This window comes from Rhinopithecus roxellana, chromosome 8, assembly GCF_007565055.1.
Source record: "Rhinopithecus roxellana isolate Shanxi Qingling chromosome 8, ASM756505v1, whole genome shotgun sequence".
NCBI lineage: Eukaryota > Metazoa > Chordata > Mammalia > Primates > Cercopithecidae > Rhinopithecus > Rhinopithecus roxellana.
Genome location: NC_044556.1, coordinates 123433538 through 123457837, shown reverse-complemented (window position 1 = coordinate 123457837; position 24300 = coordinate 123433538). Strand labels below are relative to the sequence as shown.

The 24300-nt window shown below is 41.7% G+C and overlaps 2 protein-coding genes across 3 annotated transcripts in view; one reads left to right on the top strand and one right to left on the bottom strand.

Moving 5' to 3' along the window:
- Positions 1–1157: 1157 nt before the first annotated feature.
- On the bottom strand, positions 1158–12893 carry PRDX6 (peroxiredoxin 6). Its single transcript, XM_010367364.2, has 5 exons — positions 12675–12893; positions 8325–8481; positions 4434–4580; positions 3534–3680; positions 1158–2175 (listed from the first exon to the last, which is right to left on the bottom strand). The coding sequence occupies exons 1-5, from the start codon at positions 12767–12769 to the stop codon at positions 2047–2049; spliced, it is 675 nt and encodes a 224-aa protein (XP_010365666.1). The 5' UTR covers positions 12770–12893; the 3' UTR covers positions 1158–2046.
- A 57-nt stretch (positions 12894–12950) lies between these two features.
- TNFSF4 (TNF superfamily member 4) overlaps positions 12951–24300 on the top strand; it is a 286979-nt gene continuing 275629 nt past the window's right edge. The window contains exon 1 of one of the 2 annotated variants that reach the window (XM_030937240.1): positions 12951–13135. In XM_030937240.1, the coding sequence (XP_030793100.1) occupies positions 13127–13135 (9 nt within the window). In that variant the 5' untranslated portion in view covers positions 12951–13126. The remainder of the gene's footprint in view (positions 13136–24300) is intronic. The other variant, XM_030937242.1, reaches the window with a different exon arrangement.

Sequence of the window (24300 nt, the reverse complement as noted above, 5' to 3'; positions counted from 1 at the left end):
GCTTAATGACTTGTCTAGCACATGGCATTAGGGCTCATTTTACATTATTCTACTCAATAAAAATAGAGGTTTCGACCAGGCGCACTGGCTCATGCCTGTAATCCCAGCACTTTGGGAGGCCGAGGAGGTGGTTCACGAGGTCAGGAGTTTGAGAGCAGCCTGGCCAATATGGTGAAACCCTGTCTCTACTAAAAACACAAAAATTAGCTGGGCATGGTGGTGCGCGTCTGTGGTCCCAGCTGCTCAAGAGGCTGAGGCAGAATTACTTGAACCTGGGAGGCAGAGGTTGCAGCAAGCTGAGATTGCATCACTGCACTCCAGTCTGGACAGGGTGAGGCTCTGTCTCAAAAAAAAAAAAAAAAAGAAAGAGGTTTCATGCAAAGGACCATACCAGGTGCTATGGACTGAATGTGTCTCGCCAACATTCTTACGTTAAAGCCTAATCCCCAGTGTGATGGTATTTGAATGTAGGGCCTTTGGGAGGTAATTATTAGGTCATGAGGGTGGAACTTCACGAATGTAATTAGTGACCTTATGAGACGTTGAGCGACGATCCCCCTCTAGGTCATGTGAGGATACAACAAGAAGGCAGCTAACTACAAACCAGGAAGCAGGTCCTCGCCAGACAGGATTTAGCAGTGCTTTGATCTTGGACTTCCAGTCTCCAGAACTGTGAGAAATGTTTGTTGTTTGACCTACCCAGTCTATAGTATTTTTGCTATAGCAGCCCAAGCAGACTAAGACATCGTAAACGGGACACCCTTTTCTAAACCTAGCACTTACTAGTAGAGTATGATCAAAGTCTGAGAGAGTATTAGTTCAGAGCAGCAAAAAGCACAGATGTACCATTGTCTTTGAGGTTCACATTCCTATACCCAGCAATGCCATTAAAGCATTAGGTTAGAAGAGCTCTTTATACCAGGGATCATAACATCATGGGACTCTAGGATCCAAGCAAGTACCATGAAGGAGCAAAATGGACCAAGACATGTTGTGACATCACACGTTCTTCAGCTGTTCCTCCATTTTCATTATATAAGATCTTATGTATCTGTCTTTGGAAGGAATTACTTATGCCAATCCTAGGAAGGACGCCTCTGCCCTTCAGGACACAAGTCTAAGCTGATACTTCAAAATGTGACAACAGAATTCTCTGACCCAGTTTTAACAAAGGATTTTATTTTGTTCCCTAAAAAGTAAAATCTAGAAAACAGCAACTCACTGCAAGAGTTCTATAATAAAACATTTTCAATCATTCTCTCTTCTCTTCACATAGTGTACTCTTTCATGTACATATCATCGGAAAGCAGACTGATAAAGGCAAACCCTGTGTGAAAGGCACATGGCATGAGCATTGCTCACACCTGCTACACATCCTTGGGAGCCAAGGGAAGCCTTTTCTGCAATCTCCCCATTTTGATAGAAACTTATCACACATTTTTATAGCAATATATTTAAAGGTCTCTTCCCCTGCTCTTCACTTATCTACTAGAAAGGTACAGAATTAAAAAGGTTTTTTCCCCCAGCTGTGATCAAAACATATTAAAAGAATATTAAAGCACATCTGGGTTATTCTAGAAGTTCCTGGGTTTTATATACTTGGATATTTACAGAGGAAACTGAACCTCAAGTTCTGCCGCTCTTCAAAATGGGTGACAGAAGAGAGGACATGATAGGATAGTTAAAAAAAAATTGATAGTCATTCTCTGATGCAGAGTGAAGCAAGCCTTCTCAACCATCAACCAATATGACCTCATTGGTCACAAGCCCTGCAGAGATCCAACAAGATTTGAGTTTTAAATACAGAACATATTTCAAACAGAACCAGTAGAGTGCTGATGTATGAACGGAATTGATTGCTGGTGAAGGCAGAGAGTAAAGAATCCCAAGAAACTTTTAGTGCCATTTTCATTTAATAAGCCATTGCTATAGCAACCTAAAAACCTTGGCTGTGATGACACCAGGATGTGTTTATGGAATTGCTGCAGGAAAACATGATTGGCAGCTGCCATCCTCTGGCTCACAGCACTAACTTCTCCAAGAGACTTAAGGCTGGGGTGTGTAGCGGAGATATTTCTTGCCAGATGGGAGCTCTTTGGTGAAGACTCCTTTCGGGAAAAGTTTTTTGGCTTCTTCTTCAGGGATGGTTGGAAGGACCATCACACTATCCCCATCCTATTGAAAGACATTGAGAATGGTGAAATTCAATCTCATAGTGAAGCTTCAAGGTCTTCATGAATTAACTTTAGAAAAGTAGCCACAGGTGCTAATGAGGCTAATCAAGTGTTCTTCACTCTCCCCCTCTTTGAGGATTTTGTTTTCCAAGTTGATCTTTGGCACTTTTGGTGGGAAAGTGGTTACCCCATAATAACAAGAAACAGCCCTGTTTTAAACCCAGTAACAGCTGGCCACCACACTTTACATTTAATTCTAAGTGAGTATCACGGCCAGCAAGCCCTGTGTGATGGAATCCTGCCTCCTCTCGTCTCTTGTCCCTCACCCCACCTTTTGCGGCTTCTGCTTCAGGTATGCTAGCTTTCCTTGTACTCCTCCAACATGCCAAGCTGATTTGTAGGCCCAGCTTCGTGCACTAACTGCTCCTTCTGCCTGTAGTGCTTGTCCCTCACAAATACACATGCCTTGGTCACATCTTCTCTCTTTCTTCCCAAAGGTCCCTTCATAGACAGGCATTCCTTGACAGTCACTCTCCCACCCCTGTACTGTTATTCTCCCCATCTGTGCTTGATTATTCCCTGCAGCACCTGCTATCACCACTTAATAAACTTGTTTACTGTTTGTCTCCACTCACTGGAATGGAAGTTCTATGAGGGCAAGGACCATCTATTGTTCACTGCTATCTCCCCAGTTCACTACTATCTGGGCTCAATAAGTACATAAATAAGTAATAATAAATTAACTAGTGGATACAGAATTTAAGTGATTTGTCTGTCAGAAAAAACCAAAACAAAACCTGGTATTCAGGTTAGCATTATTTTAAAAATGTAGCAATGTTAAGATACTCTTGTGATGTTATCCATGTCCTGAAGATTAAAAGTTTATGAACAAATTTTGGAGAATTCTAGCACAGGTTTAAAAGAATGAAGCTTAAGAGAAATGAAATACTTAATGACATTAATACACCAGTATTTTTATATCCATGACTTAACAGAAATGGCAAATCAAGATTGTGCGATAAATACTGTGCCATCAGGGAAGGGTTAGATAAAAGTGTGTGTGTGTGCTTTAAACCTTCTATTAGGAAAAGGAATCATTCTGACCAATAATTTTTCCAAATTATCTAAAAGTTAGAAAGTCATATGGAGAGTTTGTGTTGTACATAAAAGGTGTTAGTTATAAAGACCTTGAAAAGGGCCTCTGAGCAACTCTTGAACTCAGTCATGAGGAAGAATCCTCCCAGTGTACTTGTGTGCTAGAAACAGAGACCCAGGTAACACAGACCTTGAAGTTGGCCCTTTAGAGACTGGCCCTTCAGGCAAGTACAGAAACTGCTTTTTTTTTTTAAACATCTTTACCTTCCAATCAACTGGGGTGGCAACCCTTTTTTCTGCCGTCAGCTGGAGAGAGATGACCACCCTGAGAATCTCATCAAAGTTCCTGCCAGTGGTAGCTGGGTAGAGGATAGACAGCTTCAGCTTCTTATCAGGACCAAAAACAAACACCTGCAAAGCACAGAAAGGCATAAATAGGAAGAGTTCTTTGAGTGTTTTTGGTATTAAAGCCACTTAGAAAGCTCTGCAGTCATTAATAATTTTCAAGGGTATAAAAACAAGACAAAAACAAAGCAGCAAAAGGATACACCAACTGCTAATGTGGATGGCTGGAATACAGATAATTTTCTTCTCTCTGTTGTTTTCTAAACTTAGAAGGGAATTCCATTTGGTTCTGGCTATCCCAGTAAGAAAAACTGATATGCAAATTTAATCCAGGAAAGGCTGTGTCAATTGGGGATGACTATCATAAAAGTAATACTAATGGGAGTTGATATTGTTCCTTGAATAGTTGTGCATTTATTCAGATGAGGGATTGGGTTTGTTCTCTAGTGGACAGAGGACAGAACAAATAAAAATTTAAAAAAAGAGCTGCCTTATGAAGAGGGATATGGCCAATCACTTTAAAGACAGGGCGGTCAGGAGAGCTATGAAAAGGTTTCTCAATTCTGGAGAACATTTTAGGATAAACAGCTTTTTTTTTTTTGGAGATTTCTATGAACTATGAATTAAGCAGTGAAAAAATTTAGCTGAAAATTTCAGCCACTTTGCATCAGCATTACAGATAATCAGTGATATTGTCGCCAATACACAGTTATTTCACAATTGTAGACACTCCCTAGCTTCTCTAGCTGGTACGAGCATTTACATGGACATACAGCCTGATCAGTTATGCTGACTACAAAACGAATTTGTATGACCTACCACACGAGCTGTCACAGGCATGCCCTTTTCATCCTTCTCTGCTGGATCCAGCATGCCCAACAGGATGGCAAGGTCCCGATTCTTATCATCGATGATGGGAAAAGGTAACTTTTCTGTGGGCTCTTCACAATTGTAAGCATTGATATCCTGAAACACAAGTAAAAGGGGAAAGAGGAATCTAAACCCAACACATGCTCTGAATTTCATCAGTTAACAGCCATCACCTTGCAAGACAGGAAAGAGGACCAAATCATAGTAATTTTCTTTAAGCAATTTTAAGTTTAAAAAGTGAGTAAATGAACACTTTTCATTCCAATTAGTGCCAGGAATAACAGCAGAGTACAGTACTGAGGTTGTGATCATTTTCATGCCCAGTTCTTTTAAATTCAGCATGCTTCTACTGCCATGAGAACACAGCAGCAATAATTTAGCATTGCAATAATTTAGTTACATCCAAATACAAGGCACCTCTGGATACCCAAATACTGTAAAAACCATCAGATACAATAGGTTTGTTAAATCCATCACATCTAGAAATAATACCATATGTAAAGAAAATCTTATAGCTCTGGTCCCTGCCTCAAAAGCAACCTGACTCAGATGTTAAGTTACAAGACAAATAGTAAGAAATGACAAAAAAAAAAAAAAAAAAAAAAAAAAAAAAAAATCACAAAACAAAGCAAACACAAGAATGGAGAGTTGAATATATACTTGAAGGACAAGTCAAAAATAAATGGGTGAAAAGGCAGAGGTAAACCTAAACTAGGGTGAAATTCAAACAGCAAACAAAGCATTTCAAGTCTGAACTAAGGAAAAATGATACACCTCCCTCCTTCCCTAGTAAAACTTTATTCATCCATTTATTTCTACTTTTCCTATCCCTGGAAGCTTTTGGAAGACAAAAAAAATCTAGTTTTGTTATTTGATTAAGCATTGATATAGCACTTAAGGTGGGCTAAGCATTATGGTAAGTACATGTGGAATACAGATGAGTAAGACATGGCTCCTGCCTTCAAAGGAACTTCTAATTTGGTTAGAGATGATTCCAGCATAAAGCAGCAGCAAATGCAAGACTAATGATAAAAGGTGGACGGTAAATGCTGAAGTATATGAACACTCCCATTTGTAGGACTCCAAGAGTTAGAAAAGGCTTCAAGCAAAGAACAGGACTTCTATCTGGGCCCTTGAAGGACGGGTAAGATTTTTCACAGAGAAAAGAAAGGCATTCTAGGGATCAGGAACTATACACACACACACACACACACACACACACACACACACACACATACATATATATAAATTTTTTTTTTTTTTTTGAGACAGAGTCTTGCTCTGTCACCCAGGCTGGAGTGCAGTGGTGCAATCTCGGCTCACTGCAACCTCTGCCTCCGAAGTTCAAGCAATTCTCTGCCTCAGCCTCCTGAATAGCTGGGATTACAGGCACCCGCCACCACACCCGGCTAATTTGTTTTTGTATTTTTAGTAGAAACGGGGTTTCACTATCTTGGCTAGGCTGGTCTTGAACTTCTGACCTTGTGATCCACCTGCCTCGGCCTCCCAAAGTGCTGGGATTATAGGCGTGAGCTAGTGCACCTGTCCAGGAACGATATTAACGAAACGTGGGCAACTCTGTACATAAACTATTGATAGGAGAGTGAGGAACTTAGTTGGATACAGTTTAGCAAGTAATGGAAAAAATGATTTAAAATTGGAATCAGGTCTATTATGTGTAGGCTTGAAAGTAAAACAGGAGCTTGATGGCATAGCAGATACAAAACCATTGTGGATTTCTCAACAGAGATGTAACAAATGTGGCATGAATGAGCTCTGAAGTGGGTAACAACAAATTCTTATTATTTATTTATTAATTTTTTTGAGGTGGAGTCTTGCTCTGGCACCCAGGTTGGAGTGCAGTGGCATGAACTCAGCTCACTGCAGCCTTCACCTCTCAGGTTCAAGCCATTCTCCTGCCTCAGGCTCCTGGATGACAACACATTCTAACATTCCTTCATTTTATTATCTTAACTTTCTGTTGTCACTGGCTGCCTATTAAGTCACCAGAGCTAAATAATAATCAATATAGTCTCATGCTAGAGGCAGATTATTATATATCAGGTGTATGTCAAAGTTTGGGTGCTCCTTCTGGTAGTTCAGACTTTTTTCCTATTCAATGTAATCACAATTGTGAAAACTTCTAAGGCAGAAGCTCAGGAGGTAAAATGAACCTGTGTATGCTTCTGTACTTTAAAAGGTATTCTATAGTGGGCTACAAACACCTCCTTTGGCAATATGTCACTTTAATTATTGCTGTGCACCAATTCTCTACTCTGCCACTTGCATGATGGACATTATATTACACCCATGAACACCAAAGAAAGTATCCTAAATTATTTGGCTTTATTTTATCCTAAATTAGGCTAAATCCTACTTTTTGTCATCTTGTATTAAACAGAACATTGATTTGAGATTCAAATCTCATTGCCATTGGGCAGTCTTGGGCAAGTCCCTCCAAGTCTCTAAGTGAAAAAAGTATTCTCAACTGCAAAAATGACAACGAAAAATGATAGCGAAAACTAGTTACCAAAAACTGAGAAATGTAAGGAATGAAAAAATTCTATTTCAAGATAGATAACTGTCCTTTTTTCTCCTACACATAATTCTTCTAGTCTCAGATATTTAGGATTAACTGGTGTTAACTGCTCTAGGATGCAGCCACAGATCCCTAACTCACAAGTCAATACATCTTTTATTCAACTACACATGCTTGACATAGTTTCTAGTATACATCCCTCAAAAAGTAATCATTACTTAACAGCACATTGTAGTAAAGTCCTTAAAATGTTTTCAAGGTAAATTCAGACCACCAAATTTATTGTTCAAGTAAATTCTTTTGCTAAAAGTAGGTATTTCCTTCAGTTAATTCATTCAACAAATACTGACTGATCACCTAAGACGTACTGAGTAGTGAGCATTGTTCCAGCAGTGCACAAAACAGGAGTCTCTGTTCCAGCTGAGTTTACACTCTACTAGGAAGAAACAAACTAAACAGGTAATGTGCAGAGTATTTGAGTGCTGAGGAGAAGGGGATAGTGAATGTGAAAAGGAGTTATCATTTTAGATAATGAGGACAAGAAAGACTTTGATGAAATGTCCTGTGAGTTGAGCCCTAAAAGACGTGAGGGTAAGTCACACAGATCCCTTGGGAGTCAGTCTTCCATCCATGATACAGGACATATCTTGAAGGTAGAGCTGACAAGTTTGAGGATAAATCAGATGTTATGATGTGAAAAAACATGAAGAATCCAGAATGGCTCCTGGATTTGGGGTGTGAACAATTATAAAAATGCAGTTGCCATTAGCTTAGATGAATAAAACTCTGGATTTAAGAATGACGCCTAGTTAGAAATGCTAGGTTTGAGATGACTGGACATCCCAGGAGAGATGCTAAATAGGCAGTGGTTACATGAACCTCGAAGCGTCTGGCCTAGAGATGAAAATTTGAGAATCACAGCACACAGATGGTATTTAAAGGTATTTCCAAGGGCAAGAGTGCAGACAGAAAAGAGAGGAGGTCGAAGAAATAAGTTCAGGGTAACTTCAGCATAAATTAGGAGTTGGGAGATGAAGAATCAGTGAGCAGGAACAGCTAGGATGTGGCGTCCTGGAAGCCAAGAAAGGAAAACAGTGATCACCTAGGTTGAATGCTGCTGGCAGGCCAAGATGAGGGCTGAGAATGGACTGACCAATGGATTTAGCAATGTGATCACTGAGTGGTTCAGCTGAAATTTTCAAATCATCAGTGAACTTTGAACCTAAAGCTTACTTGTACCTTAACCTCAAAACCCAAGTACTCTATAATTTACAACTTGACCTATAATCTCAGGTACTAACCTTGCTCCAGGCAAGATGGTCCTCAACACTGTCTATTGAAAGGGCAATCAACTTAACATTCCTCTTGGCAAATTCTGGTGCCAGCTTTGCAGCTCTGCCAAGCTCTGTGGTGCACACTGGGGTAAAGTCCCGAGGGTGGGAGAAGAGAATGCCCCATCTGAAAGGAAGGAAAACAAGGTCACAGTTGAATGAAGAGTTCATTCTTCATTCGCAGAGAATGAAAAGTCACAACTTCTGAATCAAAAACAGGCTTTCTTTTTTAAATGAATGCTTATGATGATATGTACTTCTAAGATTTTCTGTTGAGGAATGCTTTTCAATCTACTTACCTCTAGAGAAGCCTATGCTTATAGCCCGATTCAATCAAAGATATGAAATTCAAGATGACACATATTTAAAAAGACTAATTTTAAGGTGTTGCTTCCTTTAATAATTATGTGCCACCCTGACTCCTTTTTGGCTAATAAAATCTGTGCTGTTCAAGCTAAGTAGCTTACTGAAAAAATTTATTTCTTCTTATCCTTTTCTACATTTTTTTCTAGCACAGACCATGACATTCAGCTCCAATAATGGATGTCCCAATATGCTCTCAATCCAAACAAACGCCTGACTACAATAATAAACAGATTATATAATCTGAAATAAATAGGTTTCTATCCTCTATTTATATGTAAAAATTGAAGTCGATACTTGGTTTCTTCGAAGCAAGTGGATACAAAATCTTGTAAAACCACTTTACTGATCTAACCTGCCAAACAGGACACCCAATATTTATACTCTGACAACAGTATCACCTTAACAGTTTTACCTATCTCTTCATTTGCAGTTTTTCTTCTTTCTTCAGACCAAGCACGTAGAATTTTGATAGCCTACAATGTAGATTTCTACAACAGCAAATTCTTAGGTAAATACTAATATCTAAGTCATCATTGTCTCAGATTTTATAGATTTTGAGCACGTTTCAAGCAGCCACCAAGAAAGCTGAAGTACTATTTCCTTCTCCTTGGCAACAGAAACTACTCTTTCAACTGAAAATGAAAATTTAACACTCAGTTCTCCACATCCCCATCAACTTAAACTATCCTAAACCAGATGATTTAGGCAGGATCCTAAACTAGTAGATAACTAAATCTAGCCTAGATGCCAAGCTGACCTTTCCGAAGTTCTCTGAGTACAGAGAACAAGCAAAGACAAGGGCACCTCCTTCCCACTTACAGCTTCCACTCAACTCCCAAGGTTTCTTTTTTTTTTTTTTTTTTTTTTTTGAGACGGAGTCTTGCTCTGTCGCCCAGGCTGGAGTGCAGTGGCCGGATCTCAGCTCACTGCAAGCTCCGCCTCCCGGGTTCCTGCCATTCTCCTGCCTCAGCCTCCTGAGTAGCTGGGACTACAGGCGCCCGCCACCACGCCCGGCTAGTTTTTTGTACTTTTTAGTAGAGACGGGGTTTCACCGTATTAGCCAGGATGGTCTCGATCTCCTGACCTCATGATCCGCCCGTCTCGGCCTCCCAAAGTGCTGGGATTACAGGCTTGAGCCACCGCACCCGGCCTTAGCTTTTTTTTTTGTTTTTTGTTTTTTTTGTTTTTTGTTTTTTTTTTTGAACTCCCAAGGTTTCAAGAAGGAGAAAGACCTTCTTACAAAAAGGATGGAGGGCCCTATGGGAAGACTGGGAAGAAAGCTAATACATATTTTTTAAGATTGTGGAGGTGTGCACTATGTTCACTTTATTATGAAGGGCAAAAGGAAGAACATAGAATATATCTTTTGAAGTAGATAATATCACTATGAGTAAAATCTAGGCCTTAGATTCTATGCAAAACAATCTATTTAATGGTTAGATAAGACTTAACAGAAGGTCTCCAGAAGTTGAGAAGAAATGGAGGGCGTTTTTCCTCCTGTATTGTTAAAGGGAGGATGAATTAGAAAAGTTAGGAGTTCTTTTTTCATTGTCAGTCAGTAGAAACTGTTTTGCTGAATCATGTGAAAGGAACTGGTTTTAAGCCAGTACACGTCCTTCCCTCCCTCAGAAGTGAAACTCCAGTTTACCTTGTGGCTACAAGTAGGATACACTCCGAGAATGTCTTACCTTGGCCTTCCTTTCCCTCTAAGTCTTCCTACTGCTGCACTTAAGAGTAATTCAGTGACATTCTCCCATTTTCTTTCTTACCCATTTTCAAAAGACAAAAGGTTTCCTCCTTCAAGAGAATGGTTCCCATTTACTAAGCCCTAGAAGACCCCGGAAAATACATATTTTGCGTAGTGAAGATGTGCTATGAAGAAGCTACTTCTACCACTTACAGAAACAGTGATAAGGTCCAGTAAACTCACCCAATGTAGCACCCAACCTCTTTAGTTGTTTACAATGATCAGGGGTAAGGTAGAGAGATATATTTTAATTTTTTCTCCTCAAAAATACCTGGATCAAAAATTGACAGTCTGACTTGGGATCATGCACAGAATGGAGTTTGGAAAAATCAGGCAAAAATCCATGTCATAAATATATAAAAGGCTCAAACTTCTCTTCCTGGTAAGGTAGGGAATACTATGCCTGATCCTAGGCAGACTTGTCTATTAGTTAATAAATGCAGATATTTTTATCGTGTTCCTAACTATGGCTCACTGATAAAGTACCACTTTTGATCAAATCTAGATGGATCTAGAGGCTAATAAACATTAACGAAACCCCAAAAAAGTATGGTTAGCTTAAAAAGCGAGGGCATTTCTAATTGTTGGCACAGTAAATACGTTTTATGCTAATATTTAATCTACACAAGCTAAGAGTTCTGGAAATAGTTTATGTTTCATGGGGGTGAGGGCTGCAGGCAGAAATGGGAAGGAACACAACTCTAAAAATCCCAAGGATTACTGGAGAAATATTACTACCTAGATCCTAAGTATAAGACTGGCCATAAGCTGTATTTCTGAAGTATTTTTCTGCATTCAAGGTTTGAATATTCCATTTTTCAACCTTTTTCTGGCCTACTCCTATTTTTCACAAAGCTTTTTTCCCTATTCAGTGGCTGGAAAAGAGGTTGTAAGGGTCCGGGTAGGCACATGATGTGTAAGAATCTCTCCCTGGTTCTCTGCACAGCCCTGTCCAATCACTGATTAATTTCATAAGCCTCTCTCTTTGTCTCCCTGGATACTGTATATAAAAAGGATATAAACTGGGGAAGAACTGTCGTCAAACCTCGGAGCCCCACAGTGTAGTGGGACCACTAGAACTCCGGAACCATAATAATAACTAGACATGCCTGGAATGCTTCTGATGAAAACTAAGCAACTTCCAGTTTGCTAATCCAGGAGCTGTTAAAAAAAAAAAAAAAAGGCAACACTGATTCACTACTCCTATTCATAATGGTAAAACTGCCAAGTCAGATCACAGGTCATCAATTTGGCTATCATCAGCAAGCTCATGTGCTGGAAGCAAGGCAGAAAGTGGAGAGGACAGTGAGGCGCAAGCCACTGGTAAACAAGAGTCTCAAAGTTGGGGAGCACACGTGTCCTGGAGCCTGGAACGGCCGTCACTAGCAAGAATAGGCTACTACAGCTGAACAGCGTCAGAAAGTCCTTCCCTCTAAGTGTTGCAAGTTCTGGAATCTCTGAAGGCACACCTACACAGAGTGTTCTCGGCTCTTCCTAAAGCTGTTATCAAATCATATCTTGGTCATCGAAGGAGGGTCTGGACAAAAAGTCTTTCGGCCACCTACTTGGCAGCTAGTGGTTTTAAATTTCACATTTTGTGCCCAGAAGCCTGCAAATACCACTGCACCCTCAGATAATACGTTGGCCTTCCTGTAACATACAGCCAGCAGCTGTGTCCTCCGACTTTGGCTTTAGACACCTATCCTCCCCAGGGAGCAAATTCCAGAACGGAGGGTGGGAGGGAGGGCGGTGCGACCCTGGGCACTAGACCGGGGAAGTGATCGCCAATGCCGCCCCGCCCCTGCGCCCTCGGCCTGACCACGCTACCTGCACAGTTTACTAAGACGAGTTAAACGGACAACAAACCCTCCCACCAGCAGTGAGTTTCCAGAACCTGCAGAACCCAATTTTGTCTTCCCCATCCCCCACCTTGGCGTTGCCTTGCCCAGCCATGCTGGAGGCGGGGAGGCCTGGAGGGATCCAGTGGCTCGCGCAGGGCAGGCCGAAGAGGTGCCAGCTCCCGGTGGCGCAGCCGACGCTGAGCAGGGACCACAAGGCCTGGCGCGCGCGGAAACCGGTGCGGGGGAGGGGGCGGGCGGCGCAGGGGGCTGAGCGGCAGGGAGGACGGAAGGGAGAAGAAATAGGGAAGGCACCTCCGAGTCCAGGCGCAACCCAGGCCAGGGCAGGGCTACGCGGTGGCCACTTACGAGTCTCCCAGAAAGTCGTGGAAACGGATGCGGCCGACGGTCGTATTGGCCTCAAAGTTGGGAGCCTCGTCCCCCAGAAGCAGACCTCCGGGCATGGCGGCGGTGACAAAGACGCTCCGCTGGGACAGCAAGCAATCGGGTGGTTCTGGCGAAGAAGCAGCCGGTCCTTGCGCGCCGAGGAATAAACGAGGGCGCGAGGGGCGGGTACTGGGGCGGCGGGGGCGGGGCCGCGGAAGGCCGGCCGCTGGGGGCCGGGCCGCGGGGGCGGGGCGGGGCGTGGCGAGGCGCGGGGATGGGCTGGGCCCGGCAGGGACTGGGCGCGACCTGGGCAACCGGGGTCGCTGTCCGTGGCACCGCTGGGCCTGCGACTAGGTGGCATCCTTCGGACACTATAGGCCGTCTCTGCACACGTGATGCGGGGCTGAGTCACGTTTCCCCCTGGAGGCTTGAGGATGCGCCAGGTTTGACTCTGCAGGGCTTGCGCGCTTTGGGGGTGGAAGGAGGAGGAACTGAGCGGCAAGGCGAGCCCCAAGGTGGAGAATCGCCGGGGCGCGCAGGCTGCGGCAGCTTCGCGCAGCCGCCCTGGGCGCTGCACGGATCCGCGCGCACGCTCCTGCGCACCCACTCGTGGCCAGCTCCCTACAGAGGAGTGGAGTGACTCCTCGACTCCCACCCCTCTTTTAGTGTGAGCGTCTGGAGTCCTGACTGTCCCAGCCAGCCTAGCCACGATGAGCTGTCTAAGAGGATGTGGTAAGACCCAGAAGTGTGGGTGACCTTATGTCAGAGGAAGTGGCTTTCTTATTGCAGCAAAAGTTCCCGTACCAATGTCAGTGCTAGGGTAATGTAACTAAACTTTTTTTTTATTCTGCCCTCCCCTTTCTGTTTGTTATGAACCATAAAATATTCAACACAATTATCTCGAAATCTAAATATACAATTTAAAACATACTCATTGAGACCTACTGTGTGCAGGTCAACTCTGTCACCCAGGGAGGTGGGCGGCTTAGATTCATTTATTTGCTATGAGCCAAATACAAGGTAGATTAAAATGCCTGTCCTCTTGGAGCTTGCTTTCTTGTGAAGGGAAACCGGTGACAGACAATAAGCACACCGAAATGACCAAAATATGTTAGAAAGCAATCAGTCCTATTCCGAGAACTAAAATAGGGTTATGTGCTTAGAGGGTGACTGGGGGGCTGCTTTGTTTTGGGTGGTCTGGTCTGGGAAAGCCACCAGGATAATGTAGGTAAGTAAACTAGTCAGGTTGCGGTAGGTGCTCTGGAAATGGTAGCTATTGTTTGGATGATGATACTGGTTCGTGCGATAACTCTTGCTTTGCCTACTGTGTGCCGGACACTGTGTCAGGCCGTACAATGGAGAGACACAGTTCCTGCTCTTACAAGGAAGGCATATTTATATGCAATTATAATAAAATATAGGGTAAATTTTGATGGGGGAAGGTGTAAGTGATTGGAGTTCAGAGATGAGAAAAATCCTCTGGATGGGGCTGGCAGGCTTATTAAGGCAGAGACACGGCAGTGTTGAGAGTAGTGTTGACTCACATACTGTGATTTGAGTTTTGATCACAGCGATGTGTTTGTGTGTGCATGGCAATCATATTTACCCAGTTCTTCACTGACCCAGGAATTGCAGTAAGATTACTGGTAAAAATTTCCAGCCACTCCAGAAAACCATTTAAAACTAATGTAGTTTAATCTCTTATTTGGCTCCGAGCTTTAACAGCTCCTTGTTTTAACTCCCTTTGTAGGGGAGAAGGAGAATAATTGGGAAAGAAGAGTAGTTTGGCCTAAGGCACTATTAACAATGTGTTGTGGAAATAAGCTAGAAAACACAATACTCTATAAATATGGAGAATGAATACGGAAACAGATTATTGATTTCTGTCAAAGGCATAATTATATAATTGTCTGTTGTAAATTAAGCAAAGATAATAAAATACTCATTAGAACTTAACAGCGCTAGAAGCTGTACACTGGCAATGCTCCTGCACTCTGTGAACTTGTTTGCTTTAGACTTTGGAGCATTTTAAATTCTTTTGAATTAACTGTCAGCATTTTGAAAACATGATTTTTCATAAAAATATCTGTTTTTTTGTCTCCTGAAAGGTCAGAAGATCTAGCAACACAGCAACACTAGGCCCATGTTCCACTTGGCAAACAGTGGCTGCTGAGTAGCCCTCTTAGAGAGCATATGTTCTCTGTTACTCGGAAGATCCTCTGCCAATTACTTGTAGGGGTCCCCGTGTTTCCTAAACAAAGGAATGAACACACAAGACAACACAAGACAAGACAAACATGGCAGCCGCCCCGAATGACAGGCTCCCCTTTATTTTATATAGTCGTTTGTGGAATGTTACCAAGTCACAAGACACATTGTTGTTTTTCTGACCTTTCCCTGACTTTCTGGATTTTCAAGATGTTTACACATAAACAAGCCCCCAGGGTCTGCTGTTTGCAGCTGGCTCCTATCGGGAACGCCCTGCTTCGTTTGCAAGAGCAGGACTTATCGGGAACACCCTGCTTCATTTGCAAGAGCAGGACTTATCGGGAACGTCTCGTTTGCGAGCACGTAGTCCTCTACAATTACTGACATTAGAGTGGAATTGGGAGGAAAAACAAATAGTTCTTGCATCCTTATCTGTCAAAACTGTGCAAATGAAAGTTTAACTAAGGGCTGTATGTTTCAAGAAAAAAACAAGCATGTTTCTTTGTGAAAGTAGAGAATGTTCCGTGAACTCCATATGCAAACAAAGTCAGAAGGACACTGTTCTGCCTGGCCTTCGCAGGTAATTGAGTTTAACATCTGACTTATACGGAAGGTAGGTGCTCTGTGGACTGGGTCCCATTCCAGAGGGGAAATTTTAAAGCTATTTTCCTGAGGGTCAGTGAGAAGTATAACAGGAAAGGAAGAAGGGAGGAAGGATAGGGGAGACATTCCAGGGAAAGACCGGTGTGTGGAAAAGGGAGAACTTGACTAAGAAAGGATTTACTTTCCTTAGAGAGAGGGTGGAGGCTGTCGTGTCAGAAAAAATGTTTTCAGACAGCTGTAAGGGTTAGAGAGAACCTTGAAGTCCTTACAGTGCTCTGAGGGACAGGAAAGAAGGGATTTCTAGGATTTCCAGAGGGCTGTGACTCTGGGATGACTCACATCTTCTCTTCTGTCCTTACTGCTTTGACAGAAGAATAAGATGAACAGATTAGCAATGGACATTTGGAAAAACAACTGTGCACTGTGATGCCTATCTCTCTCACCAGATTGTGAACTCCTAAAGGTTTGACTATATTTGTTAATGAATATTTGTGATCCGTTAGATATAGTGGGCATGAGGACTATGTTGTACAAAGTATTAGAGAAACATTTGGTTGCCTTCCTGCAGCCATAATAGCAACATTTCTTGTTTGTCTACGGCTGGCAGTAAAAGAACCAGATGTCTCTAGTTATACAGTCATGTGATACAACATTACTACATATACTACAGTGGTCCCATAAGATGATAATGGAGCGGAAAAATTCCTATCGCATAGTGACGTCTTGAGGATCCTGACCCTGTGAAGCCCTGGGCTAATGTGTGCGTTTATGTCTTTGTTTTTAATTTTTAAAAAGTTTCAAAAGAAACCTTTTAGAAATATAAAAAAGTTTATGGAATAAGAATATAAAAAAGAAAATACAGTATTTTGTATAGCTATACAATGTGTTTATGTTTTAAACTAAGTGTTATTACAAAAGAGTCAAAACATTAAAACAATTTTAAAGTTTATAAAGTAAAAAAGTTATAGTAAGGTAAGGTTAATTTGTTATTGACGAAATAAATTTTTACACATGAATTTAGCGTAGCCTAAATGTACAGTGTTTATAAAGTCTACAGTACATTCCTTCACCACTCACTCACTGACTCACCTACAGCAACTTCTAGTCCTGCAAGCTGTATTCATGGTAAATGTCCTATATGGGTGTACCATTTTTTGTCCTTTTTTTTTTTCTTCTTTCTTTTTGAGACAGGGCCTTGCTCTGTCACCCAGGCTGGAGTGCAGTGGTGTGATCATAGCTCACTGCTGCCTCAAGCTCCTGGGCTCAAGCAATCCTCCCACTTCAGCTTCCTGAGTAGCTGGGACTACAGGCACATGCTACCATACCTGGCAATTGTTTTATTTTTGGTAGAGACGGGGTCTTCCTAACCTATGTTGTCCAGGCTGGTCTCGAACTCCTGGGCTCAAGCAGTCCTCCCACCTTGGCCTTCCAAAGGGCTGGGATTACAGGCTTGAGCCATATTTACCATAGTGTTATAATTGCCTACTTTATTCAGTATAGTAATGTGCTGTGCAGGTTTGAGGCATAGGAGCAATAAGCTTATACCATATATCCTAGGTGGGTAGTAGACTGTACCATCTAGGTTTGTGTAAGTGCACTCCATGATGTTCACACAATGACGAAATTGCCTAATGATGCATTTCTCAGAACATAGCCCCATCATTAAGTGATGCATGACTGTAATTAGAGCTAGGTAAAAATCCCTATACCAATGGGAGGAGACATATAAAACTAAAAATTAATGTTAGGATGGTGAGATTGTGTGTGTGTGTTTTTTTTTTTTTTTTTTAACTCTTATAAACTTTCTTGTTAGATTTGATTGTCTTTTCAGAAATAAAGCTTGGGTACAGTAACCTGTACATATCGTTAAGGCAGTCCTGTCAACCTTCAGTGAGTGGGGATGATAATCTCTCCACTGCTCTTCTTTGTCATAATAGTTTGTTTTCATGATGCTTAGAAAGATATACCTGAAGCTGGGTCATTTATACAGGAAAGAGGTTTAATGGACTTATAGTTCCACGTGGCTGGGGAGGCAGAAGGCAAGGAGGAGCAAGTCACATCTTACGTTGATGGTGGCAGGCAAAAAGAGAGCTTGTGCAGGGAAACTCTCATTTTTAAAACCATCAGATCTTGTGAGACTCATTCAGTATCGTGAGAACAGTGCAGGAAAGACCTGCTGCCATAATTCAATCACTTCCCATTGGGTTCTTCCCACCCCATGTGGAATTGTGAGAGTTACAATTCAAGATGAGATGTGGGTGGGGACACAGCCAACCCACATCATTCTGCCCCATCCCCTCCCAAATCTCATGTCCTCACATTTCAAACCGATCATGCCTTCCCAACAGTCCCCCAAAGTCTTAACTCATTTCAGCATTAACTCAGAAGTCCCCAGTTTAAAGTCTTATCCGAAACAAGGCAAGTCCCTTCTGCCTATGAGCCTGTAAAATCAAAAGCAAGTTAGTTCCTAGATACAGTGGGGTTACAGGCATTGGGTAAATACAACCATTCCAGGTAGGAGAAATTGGCCAAAACAAAGGGGCTACAGGCCCCATGCAAGCCTGAAATCCAGCAGGGCAGTAAAATATTAAAGCTCCAAAATGATCTCCTTTGACTCTATGTCTTGCATCCGGGTCATGCTGATGAAAGAGGTGGGTTCCCATGTCTTGGGCAGCTCCACCCCTGTGGCTCTGCATGGCACAGCCTCCCACTTGGCTGCTTTCACAGGCTGGTGTTGAGTGTCTGTGGCTTTTCCAGGCACATGGTGCAAGCTGTTGGTGGATCTACCATTCTGGGGTCTGGAGGATGGTGGCCCTCTTCTCACAGTTCCACTAGGCAGTGCCCCAGTAGGGACTCTGTGTGGGGGATCTGACCCCACATTTCCTTTCTGCACTGCCTTGACAGCCCTGGCCCTGCAGCAAACTTCTGCCTGGATATCCAGGCATTTCCATACATCCTCTGAAATCTAGGCAGAGGTTCTCAAACCTCAGTTCTTGACTTTTGTGCACCTGTAGGCTCAACACCATGTGGAAGCTGCCAAGGCTTGGGGCTTGCACCCTCTGAAGCCATGGCCCAAACTTTATATCGGCCCCTTTTAGTCATGGCTAAAAGGAGCAGCTGGGACACAGGGCACCAAGTCCCTAGACTGCATACAGCATGAGGACCCTGGGCCTGGCCCACGAAACCATTTTTTCCTTCTAGGTCTCCAGGCCTGTGATGGGAGGGGCTGCTGTGAAGACCTCTGACATGCCCTGGAGGCATTTTCCCCATTGTCTTGGGGATTAACATTTGGCTTCTTGTTATTTATGTACATTTCTGCAGCCAGATTGAATTTCTCCTAAGAAAATGGGATTTTCTTTTCTATCACATTGTCAGGCTGCAAATTTTCTGAACTTTTATGCTTTGCTTCCCTTATGAAACTGAATGTCTTTAACACATCCAAGTTACCTCTTGAATGCTTTGCTGCTTAGAAATTTCTTCTGCCAGATACCCTAAATCATCTCTGTCAGGTTCAAAGTTCCACAAATATCTAGGGCAGGGGTGAAAAACTGCCAGCCTCTTGACTAAAACATAACAAGAGTCACCATTGCTCTAGTTCCCAACAAGTTCCTCATCTCCATCTGAGACCACCTCAGCCTGGATTTCATTGTCCATATCATTATCACCATTTTAGTCAAAGGCATTCAACAAGTATCTAGGAAGTTCCAAGCTTTCCCATGTTTTCCTATCTTCTTCTGAGTCCTCCAGACTGTTCCAACCTCTGCCTGTTACTGAGTTCCAAAGTTGATTCCACATTTTTGGGTATCTCTTCACCAGTACCGCACTCTACTGGTACTGGTTTGCTGTATTAGTTCATTTTCACACTGCTGATAAAGACATACCTGAGACTGGGTAATTTATATGGGAAAGAGGTTTAATAGACTTAACAGTTCCACATGGCTGGGGAGGCCTCACAATCATGGCGGAAGGCAAGGAGGAGCAAGTCACATCTTATGTGGATGGTGGAAGGGAAAAAGAAAGCTTGTGCAGGGAAACTCCCGTTTTTAAAACCATCAGATCTCATGAGACTCATTCACTATCACGAGAACAGTGCAGGAAAGACCTGCCCCCATGATTCATTTACCTTCTACTGGGCTCCTCTCATGACACATGGAAATCGTGGAAATTAAATTCAAGATGAGATTTGGGTGGGGACACAGACAAACCATATCAATCATGTTTAATGTTGTCATTATATGTACTGCTCCCTATTATATCTACTACAGGACTTCTACAATCTGGAGAGAAATCAAAGTAGGAAATGTAGGAGTGACAATGAAAGACAACAGCTTATAAAATGCTACAGTGAGGAATAACTTTCAGAGGGGTTTTGGAGTAGTAAATTATTATTGTTTTTATTTGATTCAGGACCTCACTTCACCCAGGCTGGAGTGCAGTTGCATAAACTTGGCTCAGTGCAGCCTCCAGCTCCTGGGCTCAAGCATCCTCTGCCTCAGACTCCTGAGTAGCTAGGATTACAAGTGTTCCTACGCTCCCTCATAAAGAAAGCTGGCCACTTGGTGATTGCACAGGACCGTTGATCTGGATGCTGGCTGTTACATGTGTGTAGTAGTTTGTAAAAATTCATCAAACTGTATATTTAAGATAATTGCCATTTTCTCTTTGTATATTTTGCAGTACTTCAATAAGGCTAAAAAAAAAAAAAAAAAAAAACAAGAAGAAAAGAAAAGAAAAAGAAACTGCCACTGTGTGTACATTAGAATAGTTGTATATGAGCTATTATTTTCCTGAATTGTTCAAAAAACTCACTCTAGTATTTCAAAACAAACTTCAGGAAATTTCAGCCAATGTTGCTAAATTGTTAAAATCACTGTAATTACCAGGAAGGTTCTTCTTACATGAAAAACATTGTTGAGATCATGCTTTCTTTATAAAACCTTTGTTTAGGTGCATCCTGGATGTAGAGGCTCATTGCATGGTTGATAGCCCATAGCTTCTGGCTGTGATTGAGTAGATATCACACCCAGAGGTGGTAGACATCTTTGAGAGCCTCTACTCTACAAAATTCTTTACATATTCACTCATTGAGATAGTTGACATCCCTGCAACAAGTGGTACATTTGACTAGCCTGGTATCTGGTTGATATGGTTGGGCTGAGTCCCTATCCAAATCTCATCTTCAGTTGTAGTTCCCATAATCCCCATGTGTTGTGGAAGGGAATCTCATGGTGTTCTTGTGACAATGAGTGAGTTCTCACAAAATCTGATGGATTTATAAGAGGCTTTTCTCCCACTTTGCTCTGCAGTTCTCCTTGCTGCCGCCATGTGGAGAGGGACGTGTTGCCTCCCCTTTTGCTATGATTGCAAGTTTCCTGGGGTCTCCTCAGCCGTGCTGAACTGTTAGTCGATTAACTTCTTTCCTTTATAAATTACCCAGTCTCAGTTATGTTTTATTAGCAGCGTGAGAACAGACTAATATACTGGTGGTCTCTCAGTGCATGTTAGTGCTTTTCCTGAATGTCCATTCCTCAGGATATTTGCCTTTTAGTAAATAGTCTTCAGACTATAAAGGATCCCTGAAGTTTTGAGTGGGGTCATTTTGATGTAGCCTAAAAAATAGACCACTATACTTTAATTTTTAAAAAATTTACCAGATAATATGCTCAACATACACCCTTTCCATATTGCAGAGGCTTGTCTGGCCTCACCGTTTCTTTATTCATGTGTGAGCCGCACCCAGGTTTAGGGAGGGAGAAAAGAATATTGAGTGTTTGACAAGGTCAGTTGGGCATTACTTAGTGATAAAAATAGTATAGTTTTTACATTTTGGCTCATCAAAATGTTCTTTATGCAGAACTTATCCAGTGGTCACTGCAGAGTGTTAGAGTGATAAATCTTTACAGTGGAAGGGAACTTTGAGGTCATATAATACAAACCCTATCTCCAACCCCCTTACCACCATTTTAAAGCTGAAGAAACTGAGTTCAAGTCAGGAATGGATTTTTAATTTGATCAAATGTCTTTTGGCCTTTAGTAACACAAAGCATGAAGCTTTTCTCCTTAATCTATTTGTGTAATACATGAATACATTTCCAAATGTTCAATCACCTTGTATTCTCAGGCGAAATCCTATTTGGTAATACTGTTTTATTAATAGATTCTTAGATTAGCATGGAGGCCGCTGCACATCCATTTATACTTCCTTATTTTCTAATACAGTCATTGCTGTGTTCAGGTCTCCATTCTCAGGGTGGCCAGCTGTCTTGGGGAAGTTGACCTCATTTCCAGCTCTAGAGATAGTCCTGACTGGTTCAAGATAATCAGTATTGATGTAACTGGAGAATTTATTAGAAATGCAGATTTTCAAGACTCATACCAGACCTACTGAGTCAGAAACCCTGGGGATGAGGTCCAGCAATGTATATTTTAACAAGTCCTCCAGGAGATGCTGATGAGCAGGTCTAAAACAACTCCATTCTGGTGATTAGGATTGGTTCAGTTATGAGCATGTAATCCAACTCTTGCTAGTGAGCAATGATGCCTGCTAGGTGAACTTCTGGGAAAAGTGTCTTTGGCTCATAAGTAGAAATCTGAAAAGAGTTAGTTTTTCATCTTTTTCTGGAAATCGTGCCTAGATGCTTGGAAATGTTACAATCATGTTGCTAGCTAACCAGGAATGAAATAACACAAAGAATGGCAAACCAGAAAGATGGAAAGGATGGATTCTTTTTTAAATTTCCAACTTTTATTTTAAGTTCAGGAGTACATGTGCAGTATGTGCAGGTTTGTTATATAGGTAAATATGTGCCATGTTGGTTTACTGTACAGATCATCCCATCACCCAGGTATTAAGCCCAGCATTCATTAGCTGTTCTTCCTGATGCTGTCCCTCTTCCCACCCCCTGTCCACTGACAGGCCTCAGTGTGTGTTGCTCCACTCGATGTGTCCATGTGTTCTCATCATTCAGCTCCCACATGTAAGTGAAAACGTGTGGTATTTGGTTTTCTGTTTCTGCATTAATTTGCTAAGAATAATGGCCCCCAGCTCCATACATGTCCCTGAAAAGGACAAGATCTCATTCCTTTTTATAGCTACATAGTATTCCACGGTATATATGTACCACATTTTCTTTGTCCAGTCTATCATTGATGGACATTTAGGTTGGTTCCAGGCCTTTGCTATTGTGAATAATGCTGCAATGAACATACACATGCATATATCTTTATAATAGAATGATTTTTATTCCTTTGGGTATATACCTGGTAATGGGATTGCTGGGTTGAATGGTATTTCTGCCTCTAGGTCTTTGAGGAATTGCCACACTGTCTTCTATGATGGTTGAACTAACTTGCTTTTCCACCCACAGTGTAAAAGTGTTCCTTTTTCTTTACAACTTTGCCAGCCGTCTGTTGTTTTTGACTTTTTAATAATAGCCATTCTGACTGGTGTTAGATGGTATCTCATTGTGGTATTTATTTGCATTTCTGTAATGAACAGTGATGTTGAGCTTTTTCTCATGTTTGTTGGCCACATGTATGTCATCTTTTGTGAAGTGTCTGTTCATGTCTTTTGCCCACTTTTTAATGGGGTTGTTTGTTTTTTCTTGTAAATTTGTTTAAATTCCATTTAGATGCTGGCTATTAGACCTTTGTCAGATGATAGATTGCAAAAATTTTCTCCTATTCTGTAGGTTGTCTGTTCACTCTGATGATAGTTTCTTTTGCTGTGCAGAAACTCTTTAGTTTAATTAGATCCCATTTGTCAATTTTGGCTTTTGTTGCTATTGCTTTTGGCATCTTTGTCATGAAATCTTTGCCCACACCTGTGTCCTCAATGACATTGCCTAGGTTTTCTTCTGAAGTGTTTATAGTTTTGGGTTTTACATGTAAGTCTTTAATCAATCTTGAGTTAGTTTTTGTATATGGTGTAAGGAAGGGGTCCAGTTTCAGTTTTCTGCATATGGCTAGTTCTCCCAGCACCATTTATTAAATAGGGAATCCTTTTCCCATTGCTTGTTTTCATCAGGTTTGTCAAAGATCAGATGGTTGTAGGTATGCAGACTTATATCTGGATTCTCTATTCTGTCTCATTGGTCTATGTGTCTGTTCTTGTACCAGTACCATGCTGGTTTGGTTACTGTAGTCCTGTAGTATAGTTTGAAGTTGGGGAGCATGATGCCTCCAGCTTTTTTCTTTTTGCTTACAATTGTCTTGTCTATTCATGCTCTTTTGGGGTTCCATATGAATTTTACAATAATTTTTTTTCTAATTCTGTGAAGAATCTCAATGGTGGTTTAACAGAAATAGCATTGAATCTGTAAATACTTTGGGCAGTATGGCCATTTTCACAATATTGATTCTTCCCATCTATGAGCATGGAATATTTTTCCATTAGTTTGTGTCTTCTCTGATTTCTTTGAGTGGTAGTTTGTAGTTCTTGAAGAGGTCCTTCACTTCCCTGGTTAGCTGTGTTCCTAGGTATTTTATTCTTTTTGTGGCAGTTGTGAATGCGATTTGACTCTCGGCTTGCCTGTTGTTGGTGTATAGAAATGCTAGTGATTTTTGCACACAGATTTTGAATATGCTTTATTTCTTTCTCTTGCCGGATTGCCTTGGCCAGAACTTCCAATGTTGATTAGGAGTGGTGAGAGAGGGCAGCCTTGTTTTGTGCCACTTTTCAAGGGGAATGCTTCCAGTTTTTGTCCATTCAGTATATTGGCTGCGCATTTGTCATATATGGTTCTTATTATTTGGAGATATGTTCCTTCACTACTTAGTTTATTGAGGTTTTTAACAT